The sequence below is a fragment of the Solea senegalensis genome, linkage group LG11 (genome assembly GCF_019176455.1).
Source record: "Solea senegalensis isolate Sse05_10M linkage group LG11, IFAPA_SoseM_1, whole genome shotgun sequence".
In the NCBI taxonomy this organism is placed as follows: domain Eukaryota; kingdom Metazoa; phylum Chordata; class Actinopteri; order Pleuronectiformes; family Soleidae; genus Solea; species Solea senegalensis.
Genome location: NC_058031.1, coordinates 10251386 through 10264132, shown reverse-complemented (window position 1 = coordinate 10264132; position 12747 = coordinate 10251386). Strand labels below are relative to the sequence as shown.

Sequence of the window (12747 nt, the reverse complement as noted above, 5' to 3'; positions counted from 1 at the left end):
TCCCTGCTCGTCCTCACTTTGTTAATCTCTCTCTTTTAGATATATACGTGTGTGTGTGTTTTCTTGCTTGTGTAGTATTTTGTGACTGTGACTGTTGAGATCCTAACGGACTCACTGAAGGTCAAGTATGCAGCAGCAGCACAGAGCTGCACATCCGACGGTGCCTGCTGCTCCTGCTTCAAGCCCCTGTGATTTCAGATGGAAAATTCTGTCACCTGTTCAAGTTTGTCCAGTATCGGTCCAGTGCACACGCAGTGCAGGCCAAACTGTACGTTGTTTTCCTATATGGATAGCAATAGTTTTATGTGCAGTTCCTTTGCGTGTTTAGAAACGTCTGGGATCTGTAGCAAAAAGCCTTGGAAAATCTGCAGCTCAAACGGCAAAGCAAACATGAGCACTAAGTGTTTGAGCAGGCATTTCAGAGATATCCGAGTCTGTATAGCGTTAAGCTCAGAGCTGCTATTTTTGGTCCACATACTGAGCGACTCCCGTGCAAGGCCAGTGCAAACTAAAATAATACGCAGAATAAAATAATGCATCTTGACAATGCATCTTGTTCGAAAATAACAAACTGTGCGCATTGTCTTGATTGATTTGCATTTTAAAATTTGTATTTAATTGTAGTTCTAGACACACATTATAAACGTGTTTGTATACAAAGACGTTTACACGACTTTGGACAGAACTGACGAGATTTTGACCACATAGTTAAAGAAATAGCACCACGTGACAAACGCACTAATGCGGACTAATTAAATATGTATTATTATAAGTGCATGTGTGTGTCAAAATGTGTGTTTTTGTTATCAACGTGTCCTCGTCGCCAAACTACTTACAATTGGTCATAATCTAAACCAATCAGCTGTGTAATGGTTCGCAGGTTGTGTGCGTAATTTTGTGCGTAATTTCCCAAACCAGGAACAATCTATTTGTGACAGTTGGTCAGCACTAAATTGTGTCCAAACACTGTACACATTTAAAACCCCACAGATTTTGAAAAGCGATTCATATTAACTGTTGTATTATTTGCAGTCCGCGGCACAGGCCGCGACTACAGATATTTTTAAATATACAAGAATGTGACGGCCACAGTCGGCACACCATTCTTCACTCAAATGCCTATTACTTTTTACTTGTACATAATACTATTTACTAACAATATGAAGCTAAATATCTAGCCCAAGCTTAATTATAACCATCTCGAATTTATTCGAAGACAGATCCACTTCAGTGTAAACTGTCCCCCTTGCTCAAAAACACTTCCGGATTTTTCCAGGCCATCTAAATAACACCACAGGAGCTGGAGCCAGCAGTCACCATTGGACGTTTTCTTGTGATGTGATATCATTTAATGCTTCTAATAAAAAAGTTAACACATTGTTGTGAAAGCTTTATGTCCTGGTGGTTGAAAGAGAAATGGACTCTGGAGATTGCTCTAAATGTAACAGTAACACACATCCTTATCTTGTAAGCTATTGTTGTCACCACAAACACTCCACGCTGTGTGCATTCACTCAGACCTCAGTAAGGAGGGGAAAAAAAAAGAAAAAAAGCAAAGAAGGAAACAAGACACAAGGCTCTTTAGTGTTGCTTGAAACTGTTCGCAACTCATACAACCAAGTTTAACTGCCCGACTTACATCCAATTAAACCTATCTAGGCCATGAGGGGACAGTAATATGATTGCAGGCGTCCCACATTTAGCCTTGACACCAGCTCACTGTGCAGTAGCGTCCTCTTGTACTCAGCCAATTGTTTGTCCCAGTGTCTGTCTGTGTGGTGAATGTTGATTTACCGACACCCACACACACACACACACACACACACACACACAGAGCCAGAACAGTGTAATATTTAGGTGTGCCATTTTTTGAACTCAGAGTTCCTCTTAACAAGAAGGCGACACCTATGTTAACCATTGTAATTATGGTCCTGGGTAGCAATGCATAGCTGAAATTCTTCAGACACAGTTGTAAAGTTAGTGCTGCAACAGTGATATTTAAGAGTAAAATGTTAAATATTTACCACCACCTTTACTTTGGAGCCCAACACATTTTTAATTGTTATAGATTATTGGAACCTGCATTAACACTATTGTTTGTCATTGTATGGCTTCTTATAATACAGAATAAACACAGGATAATAACTCATACAAAGCCCTTTGCGTGCAAACTCTGCATATGCTTAGCCTGCTCATTTGGTGCAACCAAATCAAACCTTGCTGGGTCCTACTGCTAGCGGGATATATCTGCTGCTGTGAGTCGTCCATCCAGAAAAAATAAACACATGGTAAACCGTATTCTTTGACTGGTGATCTGTGCGCTCCAAGGCAACAGTATTCAGTGTTTAAATCCTCGGAAGGCGTAAAATTTATTGATGGACGCTGGCTGCTCATATTTTGCCACATTATGAAAAATACTGCATACTCAAACGCAGCCGGAATTATTATTTCCTACTCCCTTAAACGCCTCAGCTCTTCCTGTGTATTGTGCACTCGTTTAAACCCAGCTCCTCTTTTGCATTTTCACTTGTCTTGATAAGGAGTCCTAACTTTAACATTTTATTAGTGTATCATTTATTCATACACACACACACGCATTACTTATTTATACCGCGCTAATATGCATCATTGAAATGAGGACGAGATGATTTGACAGTGTTGTTTGGCGCTGCCTGTCTAGTTTCTATTATTGCCCGTTAAAATAAGTTTCGTATCCTTTTTTAATTATTATTATTGTTATTGTTGTTGTTGTGATTTTTTTCTGCACATTAAATCGAGATCAGATTTATGTTGACATTCGTTTTAAATGACGCAATTCAAAAACAACAGTAGAAGTAATTAGAATGGCTGCTTGTCACTTTTAGAAAATCATCTTCAAATGCAATCCCGGTGTTTCACTCTTTGATAGCAGTGTATCGAGTATTTCAAACTGCTAAAATGAGCTATGACATTTTGATGTGCGAAATATTATTATTCTTATGCGACTGCTTAACACGCTTAATGCTGCAGCATGTGTCGAGCATGTGTCCACAGGCTACAGGCCAAGATGTTTACACAAATATCTCCATAGCTGTGGTTGATCATTGCATCCGCAGCTGTGCGTCACGAGACACAATCGTACTTAGAGACTCTTGTGTATTTGTGGAGTTATTCAGTATCTCTGCTGTGAATAATCTGACTAATCACATTTTTTTTTCTTACTAGCCTCGAATGCTATATTTGTCCCACTGTGATTTGTGCACATTCTGCGTTATGGTGTGCTGCGTGAGCATTCGGCGCACTGCATGGTGCAGAATATCTTGTTGCTGAAATTCCTCTCATTCTCAACGTTTATGGTTTTTCTATAGAACAAAGGAATTTAACGTTACTACAGCCATTCGGAGTTTTATGGTGGACGGAGAGAGAATTTTAGTGGTCAAATTCAAGTGCTGTGTCTGGACAGCTGTCTGCTTTCTTTGTACTTGGATGCGGGATGCATCATGTGAGACAACCTTTTGTCTGTGGCGTAATAAACAAGCTAATGCCAATGCCACCTTTTTCCACAAACACGCCTGGACGCTATGGACTCTCTCCACCACTGAAGTCTGATGATGGTGCTTGTTCTTCCTTTTGCGGTTTGGGCGCACCAAAGAAAACACTAACTTTGTTTTCCATTATTTTTAAACAACACAGGTGTCCCGTGAGTATGTCTATTTGTAATGGAGCGATAGTGTTATTGGAATATTGGATAATAATTCAAGAGTCTATTGCAACATTTAGGAAGCAGCCTATAATCATAAACAATGGGCCATCATATTAATTTCACCTTGTGATAGTATCAGTTAGTCTATAAAGAGTCAAATATGGCCCTCAACAGAACAATTAAAAGTTTACAATGACGCAGGAAAGAACACGCAGGCGCATCTTTTCTCCAAACCATTCATTTTATTGCATTATATTTAAAAAGAAGAGGAAAAAAAAAAAACTCCGACACGTTTCTCTTTTTAACAGTCATTCACAGATAAATGTCGACATTCTGGTGGAAAATAAAATGATCACAGCAGCTTGGAGCATCAGCTGGGACTTATTTAATTTTTAGAGGGAAATGTCGGATATTCATGCTGCTTGGTCAGTGTGCCCAGTCTGAGTGGCCTGTAAGTAGCCGTTTACAAGAGGACTAATTGTTGCTCTGCATTGAAGGTTAGAGACAACACAACACATGTGATTTCATACGAGTGATTCCAGATAGAAATTATTATATCTCAGTTTGATTGTTTAACACAGATGCTCATACTTTGTAGGGATATATTCCTAACCGGTGTTGTCAATAACAGCTGACAACTGGAATTGTAAAAGGGGAGGGGGTAATTATTGTTTGTTTGTTTTTTCTTCTGATTTTGTGTTTATGTAATAAGGGAACATTTGGATGAGAGGCACGGTTCCAGGGCTTCAGTGGTAGTAATCCAGCAGAAAGTCCAGGATCTTGGGCTTTGAATGCGCAGTTGTCCTTCATGGACTCTGTCATGATCCAAAGTCAAAGGGAATAATCAGAGTAGGACGATTACTTCAGCTTGTTCGGTCAACATGTGTATTCTACACTGTCTAACCGTTCGTTCAACTCCACTTTACAACATAATTATAGTCGTCCACCACGGATCCAGTGTAGCAATGTTTTTCATCTGGTGAAAGAGAGAAAGGGAAAGAGGGTAAAAAAAACAAACAAACAAAAAAAACCAACAACAACCCCTAAATGAAATGGATAAATGAATATGTTGCATAAGTTAAAGTAGATGAGCCCGACTCATCCACAACTCCGTTCTACAATCATGTGTTCAGCAGATTTATGTGACCACTATTAAAGAATGGAAAGGGGATCAAAAGAACTAATATAATCCTTATGAAAAGATCTCCTGCATAGTTAAGGAGTGAAGATGTATTGGGGAGTCTCAGAGGAGAGCACGAATCATTCACTCTTTAACTTTTTTGCAAATAGAGAAAGAATGAATGAGCTCATTGGTTTGCGTTTCATAAGGGCGTCTCCTCCCATACCTAATGCAGATTTATTTACTTTATGCATCAGTGGGGTTTTTTTTAAAAAAGGAAACAAATCCTCATTCTGTCATTGAAATGACATGAGGAGTATTAGTACTAGCATAATAACAACAACAATAATAATAATTAATAATTGTATTAATAATCGTACCTGAAACACTCAATAATACTATAAAATCCATGCCACTTAGTGCACTCTGCAGTTTGTGCTGTGCCTGTTTAAGGAGCTGGAGCTGTTTAGCTAGGCTACCACCAGCCCATAAACATAAACACACACTGCACATAATTGTCATAAGCCAGCAAACAGGATTCTGTTACTGGTTTTCGTAGTGCGCCTGTGGTGTTTGAAAAATATTCGTTTGAACCTCCTCGATCTTACCTAAAGCCAACCACTCCTACACATCCAACTCTTCCAAATTGATATATGACAATATCTACTTTCGATCACGTGTCTGCGGGGCGACTTAGACGGATTGCGCGTCATCTCGCCTTCCCAAATTTTTCCCTTCTGCTGCAGCTCGTATCCAAAACATCTATCTATAGCACGGAGTACGAGAGAGAGAAAGATGTTTAACTCTGTGAATCTGGGCAACTTCTGCTCCCAGACGCGCAAAGACCGGACATCCGAGTTTGGGGACAGGACGGGCTGCGCGTCCAACATCTACCTCCCCAGCTGCACCTACTACGTCCCCGAGTTTTCTGCCGTCTCCTCGTTTCTTCCGCAGGCCCCGTCCCGGCAAATCAGCTACCCTTATTCCACAAATCTGTCTCAAGTGCAGCCGGTACGGGAAGTTTCTTACGGCTTAGACCCTGCTAGTAAATGGCACCACAGAAGCAATTATGCATCGTGCTACTCGGGAGAGGATCTGGTGCATAGGGACTGTCTTCCTCCATCCACCATGACAGAAATGCTTATGAAGAACGAGAGCGTGTACAGCCACCACCATCACCATCACACCCATCCGGGCTCCAATCACCCCTCCACAGGTTTTTACTCCGGCGTGGGGAAAAACAACGTCCTCCCGCAAGGTTTCGACCGCTTTTTCGAGACCGCATACTGCAGCAGCACGGACAATCAGTCAGACAATTGTTTACAAAAGGGCGAGGGGGGAAAACTGGAAAGCGACTCCCAGCAGCAGCAGTCTGCACAGCAGCAGCAGCAGCAGCAGCAGCAGCCGCCGACAGCCTCCGTACCCGGAGCTCCGGAGCAGGAAAAAGACCCAGAGGATGAGGAGGAACATACAAATTCAGGCTCATGCACTTCTTCCTCCGCAACAACCAAGGACGGGAACGCCAACAAGAGCAGCCACACGAGTAGGTATACCGAAGCAGTAAAATGGGGGAAGGTTAAGGGGACTAGCCCGGTGTTTTGTCGGTCAGATTTTATGTGGAGTTTTATAAGCATTCAAAGGATTTTATTATAACCCTACAAAGCTCTTTCTTGCAACGAGAAGAATTTTTACGATGGGAAAGCGCTTTGGAAAAAAAGGGGATGTTATACACAGACGCCTCTATGGTGAGAGTCTGTGAAATTTTTAAGAGAGAGCTATTGTGACAAATGTTAACTTTGATCGTGAACTTGCGTTGGGAATTTTAAGGGATTTTCTCGTTGGGCTGTCGAAAGTAAAAACCAATTGGGCAGAACATTGCTTTTGGCGTCTTGTGAATTTTCGCTTAGTACTGGGTTTGCCCGCAAAAGTCATGCTGCACTGAGTATTACACACTTTACGGTTAAATGCGTCTCTATCTATCTATCTATCTGTCTGTCTGTCTGTCTGTCTGTCTATCTATCTATCTATCTATCTATCTATCTATCTATCTATCTATCTATCTATCTATCTATCTAGTGTTTTAGAATCTCGTGCTGTGCTTTACAGTCCTTGTATAGGGAGAACGCGTATAGCTTTTTTATTTTTAATACATAACCGCAGGACAAACAGATGTAATGTAAATCTCAGTGTGCTGCCTTTAACGTTCCACCTGTCCACTCGTGATTTGCATGCGAAACTGTTACAATTTTATTTTGAAGTACCAGCATGCAATAAAAATGCAGCTTGTTTTGTGCGCGTATGCTGTGATGGTCATATAGGTGCAGGACATACAGTATATAGGTCTATATTTATGTGTTTAGCTTCCTGGACATTGTCACAGTCCTGCAGGCAGAGATAAGCAAGCTAGCTGAAGCTGATGACCACCACTTAGAAAATAAACAATAATAATATTAATATTAATATTAATCACCTGTCTGATAAGCAGTGACAGGGCCACTGCAAACATGGGCAATGCTTTTCAAGCCACTGCCAAAAGATTGTGTAAATTGTTAGTTTAGCTCCAGAAGAATGTGACGCACATAATGCGATGAAATAGTTTTGTTGTTGTGTATTTGTAACAGATAAACACGTACTTAGACGCTGTAAGTTGATATTATTTACTCCAAGTGATTCGGATATTTAACACTCTTTATGGCCGGTTTATCTGATAGCCCCAGTTAGGCTACTCTGCTTGATGAATGTTGACTGAAATGTTGTCATTACTAATGCCACTGAAACCGCTTCTCTCAGCATCTGGCAAACCATTCGCCATCGCAGCTTTAAAAAAAAAAAAAACCCTGCTTTTTTTGTCCTTTGCGCAAAATTCCTCGTGTTAATCCATCTGACGTTATTGCTATTTTTAGTGACACTCTCATCTGTTTATGTGTGTGTTTTTGTTTACATCTGATTTCCAGGCACCCCTCGCACAAGGAAGAAGCGGTGTCCATACTCCAAGTTTCAGATTCGAGAGCTGGAGCGGGAATTCTTCTTTAACGTTTACATCAACAAAGAAAAGAGGCTTCAGCTGTCCCGAATGTTAAACCTCACCGACCGCCAGGTTAAAATCTGGTTTCAGAATAGAAGAATGAAAGAGAAGAAGCTGAGCAGAGATCGCCTGCAGTACTTCTCTGGAAACCCCCTACTGTGAGCTGGAGCAGAGAGTGTCACAGTCTTGGTCAGTGACTTTAAGGAAAGGCCTACTCCAATCTCATTGAATTGTATTCTTGGGCATAACCATTTTCTAAAGGAGCCCATATCACCAACAGTGCAATGTTAAAGTGGACAGTGGGAGTAGCAGGCCAGCATGGGATGAAGTCGCCATTTTCTTGTTACCAAAAAGGCGGCTATGAGTTTGTAACTGATTCCCAGAAAGGCCCACATGGTTAGAATAATCATTTATATGCCCTTCTTGAATATGTCCCCTCTATTTATCACGAGTCCCAATTGTGTTTATTCTATTGTTCCTATAGACATATTTGTTGATAATATCAAATGTACCAGTTTGAATCCTCCTTGCGCAGACAACGTTTCGCTCTTCCCCTTTCCCCCCTCTGGTCTTTGTATATAGCAAATCCTTATCTAATTATTTCTCGGCCAGAGTATATGAGCAAGTTATAGTAAATCTCCAAGGCTGCATTTGTTTCGCCAGTGAGATCTGTGACGTCCAATCTGTGAAAGTATACCCTCCTGTACAGAGCAGCCTATGCAATGTGCATTCGTGATTGTAAATAGGCGTATGTTGAATTACCCTTTTACCCACCCATGCTGCTTTTTTTTTTATTTTCAATACAGTTGCCCCTACGACTTAAACAGCTTTAACACTCGTTAAATTATTTGCTTCAAAACATTGGTGCTTTGGATTCCAGAGAGGAAGAACAGACTGTCGGCCTGTGTATCATTAATATAATACCTATAAAATAAACACAAACGTATAGGCAAACCTCAACGACTTTGTGCTTTTTGTGCTATTATTATTTGTATTATTATTATCATTATTGTTGTTTTTTTAATAACAGAACCGATGCAGTTGTTATTCCGCTAATTTCCCGCTTGTCTCCACTCAGAACCTTTTAAAAACTTTTAAAAACAGCTATTTTTATTTCACTTGTGTGTGTGTATATATGTATATATTTATATATAGTAATTGAGGTATAACTGTTGTCCTACATACAGCCTGCGGAACGTGTGCACACTTTTAAAATGTGTGAGCGGCCACTTCATGGTGATACACACACATTTGCTGTGGTAGATTTTGATGGTTGGTTGTCGGCGGGTCCGCACTTGCCAGGTTGGCTATTTTCAGGTTCGATCACTGCGAGTTTTCAGGTTTTGAATTTTAGCAACAGCACAGGCTTCAGCAGAAATAGATGTCAGAAATGTGGAGAAAGAGAGTGGAATGATAACCTCTTTTTTTTTTTTAGTGCCCACTAAACGGAATCGCCACTCTTGTCGTCTAGACACTGCCATAAAGACAGGGGCACTAAATGGCTATTTTTTTTCTCTTAATTGCACCGTCTGTTCGGGGGGAATGGTGTTCACTTGTGCAGTAAATAGTAAACAAGCAAGACTGGATGTCCGAGCACGTAGACACACACACACACACACACACACAAACTTTCCAAGAGGTTTCGACATGAACTCGGCCTGTGCAGCCTGCAAACTAAACCCCATCCCCTCTGCACACTACTGTCATGTCCAGCACTCTTCTCTTCTCGTTAGGATCACCCTGTGTTTTCTCTAAAAAAAACTTTTACCCTCTTACTTTTTAAGCCTTTAGCATCTGTGGCCGATGTGAAATTTCTAATGTTTTGCATGCCAGTGAAAGCCAAGTATTTGATTATTATAACAGTCTATTTGTCTTGAGTTGACCCCAAACCTCAGAACGTTTCAGCACATCAGATTAGAATAAATACTTGTTGACTAATTGTGGCGTGTGAGGGATTTTAACTGGAGGTAGCAGGGGTAAGCAAATCATAATTGGAATGCGGTGTGTGTGTGTGTGTGTGTGTGTGTGTGTGTGTGAAACCCCATGCCTTGTGTGAGCGTGTGTGTGTGTGTATACTCGCTATTGTGTTCTCAGCATATGTGCATGACGATTGCACGTGTGCATTAACTACAATTCATAATTAAATGTAGTCTTTGAACTTCAATAATGTCAAGGCCTTCACCTTTAACCCACTGCAATAAAGTGGAATCAAGGAGCCCCCTCAGCCCGGAAATGTGTGCAGCAGAGGAATGGGCCAATGAGAGTGAGTGGGAACAGAAAATGGAATGTGTACACAGATCAACTTTGACCTCTCGCATTAAACTACAGCAGGTAACTTCACCGGCTTTAGCACGCCCAGTAAATACACTTTATTGTCCTTGTAAAATGTGTACGTTTTCACGCATGAGACGGTTTAAAACATGTTGATATAAACTTATGTTTTGTGTTCTCTGCAGGAAAAAACAGAGGTGTGTGTGTGCATGTGTGTGTGTGTGTGTTCGTGTGGCTGTGGTGGCGTGTGTGTTTAGCATTGGGTGGTTTTATGGTTTGAGTGCAAACACCAAAGGTTTGTACTTGGGTGTGAGTCCGTGTGAATAAGTTCATCCTTTGATTCCTGATTCCACGCGCAGCTCAAGTGTACGTGCGTGGATCAAATGTCAGTTTTACCTGAAGGTTAACGTTTTGATCGTGTTTTAATATCAGGAAAGAAAAGAGTGGAACACAAACCGTGGGCGGAGCGATCAAGTTGTATCCTTGTGGTACAATTTATTTTTATTCAGATGTGCTTGTGTTTTCTGTGTCTGAAATCAGGCAGAATTTGCATATGTTAGTGTATTATGGGGAAGGACAGGGGGCCGTTCTGACAAAAGAAAGGCGATGCACACTGAGATCAAGGCTATAGGAGCTCCTCTCTCTCTTCTCTCTCGCCACACCCACCAACCTTGGCCCTGGGACGGTGACGTGGGTAATTTGTAGTTTTCTCCAACACAGAACGTCACTGACAGAGCTGCTGCTGCTGCTGCTGCTGCTGCAGAGGCTGCTCCTGCAAATGTTGTGTATCAGCCACACGGGGGCTGCTTGTGCTCTCCCCGGCCTGTTCTGTTCTGTTTCCTCAACGGAATCTCGAAAACGTTTCCTGACATGGATGCGCCGGTGACATCAGAGTAGTCGGCTATTATTAGTCTCGGAGACATCCTCTCCCTCTCTTTCTCTCTCTCTCTCTCTCTCGTGATGTGCTTGTGTGTCAGGACAGTCCACTCTGTCCTGTCACGTCTCAGCCGGGGCTTGTGCACTTGGGTGTTGTGCATGGTGGGTGAGGGAAAATGGCGGTGTGTTTTTATGCAGATGGGGCGAAGCAAAGGGGGCAGAGGATACAGGCTTTATTGACTTTATAGTGTAAAAGGGGAAGTTAATGTAGTCTCTCTGAGATTATTTTGAAAGTGTTCATATTTCCTTAAATCTGATGACGTGAAACTGCCAATAAGAATTATTTTATTTTATTTTGACAGATCAAAACAAATCACTTTTTCATGGATTCAGAGTAAAAATGTACATATATGTATGTGTATATATATACATATATACAAAATTACATGGAATTACATGATAACCCAATTTGAATAACATGAGGGAAGATCAACACATTTTTCGTTGCCTTAAATTTAACATTTATTATAAATAATGTTTAACATGAACACGAATACAAGTCAGAGTGTATAAAAGTATTTTAAGTCAGTAAATATTTCATTCTGTATTTTCACAACACGAAACTATGTAGTTGCGCTTTTAAGAAAAGAAATACTCATCAGCTTATTCTCTGTTTGATGTTGTGTGTGTGTTTTTTAAAGCTTTAACTGTGATGTAACTACCATTATTCTCCATTTTTTTGCCTCCTGCAAATGCTAATCAGTGGGTTATAGGCCATTGAATGGTTTTATACCACAGTGTACTACTCACATCTCAGCACCTATCCTGTTCTACAGGGCTATAAAACAGCTCGGCGCTGTAAAAAAAAAAAAAAAAGAGCTCCTGCTATTGCTGCAACAAAATAACTCTCCAAACACTTCAGTTTACATTAACGCATGGAAAGGCTGCTGTTTATTTATTGTCTTTACAAAGTTTTCAGTTGAATATGAACACTGCGCGCGCGCGCGTGTATGTGTGTATTCGCTGTGGTCGTCACTGGTAATAATGTAACACTGCTGCACTTTGATGGCAGTTGCCACTTTGGTTTTTAATTAAGAACTTATATGATTCTGGCACCATAAATTTGCAGTTGTGCATGGAGTGGACACGCAGCATGAAAGAGGGCGACACGAAGCAGAAACCACCTCGCATCCAACTGGAGAGATATTTCAAAGTGGTTGCCAGCAGCAAATTATGTGTGTGTCGCCCCAGTGGATCCTGATTAGCACAATAAGGAAGGCCGCTATCATGCCTCCTGTCCCCCAGCATTCGGCACTCATACCTGTTTGTAATATAATAACAGCCCCCAGGTTTGGAATCAATTGGACGAAAATTTAGTGGCGGAAAGTCTGGGCTGTAGTTTAGACAAGTGTAAAGACCGTGGTGAAATACTGTCGCAATCAACTCCGTGTGTGTGTGTGTGTGATACAGGGTCGGTTACACACTTGTGTGTAAAGAAATCCTTGAAGGTTTAACGCACACAAAAATACAGCACACACACACACACACACACACACACACAACAGAAAAAAGAAAAAACTATATCCTCACCGTGAACTTTCTTCCTCCACCTTCTCGAACAAGTTTGGCTGAAGCACAAAACTAGTATGTAAAGCATCTGTAGAAAGTAAATCACAGTGTTTGTTGCAATGTTTTTACTGGGATACAGTGTTACCTTCCCCCTTTTGTGTCCAGAAGAAAACACACAAGCGCAACACACGTTATTTTAGGTGA

The 12747-nt window shown here is 41.1% G+C and overlaps 1 protein-coding gene across 1 annotated transcript; it reads left to right on the top strand.

Moving 5' to 3' along the window:
- Positions 1-5184: 5184 nt before the first annotated feature.
- Positions 5185-8787, top strand: hoxc11a (homeobox C11a). Its single transcript, XM_044037399.1, has 2 exons — positions 5185-6345; positions 7757-8787. Exons 1-2 carry the CDS (start codon positions 5598-5600, stop codon positions 7987-7989), a joined length of 981 nt encoding a protein of 326 aa, XP_043893334.1. The 5' UTR covers positions 5185-5597; the 3' UTR covers positions 7990-8787.
- The last annotated feature ends 3960 nt before the right edge of the window (positions 8788-12747 follow it).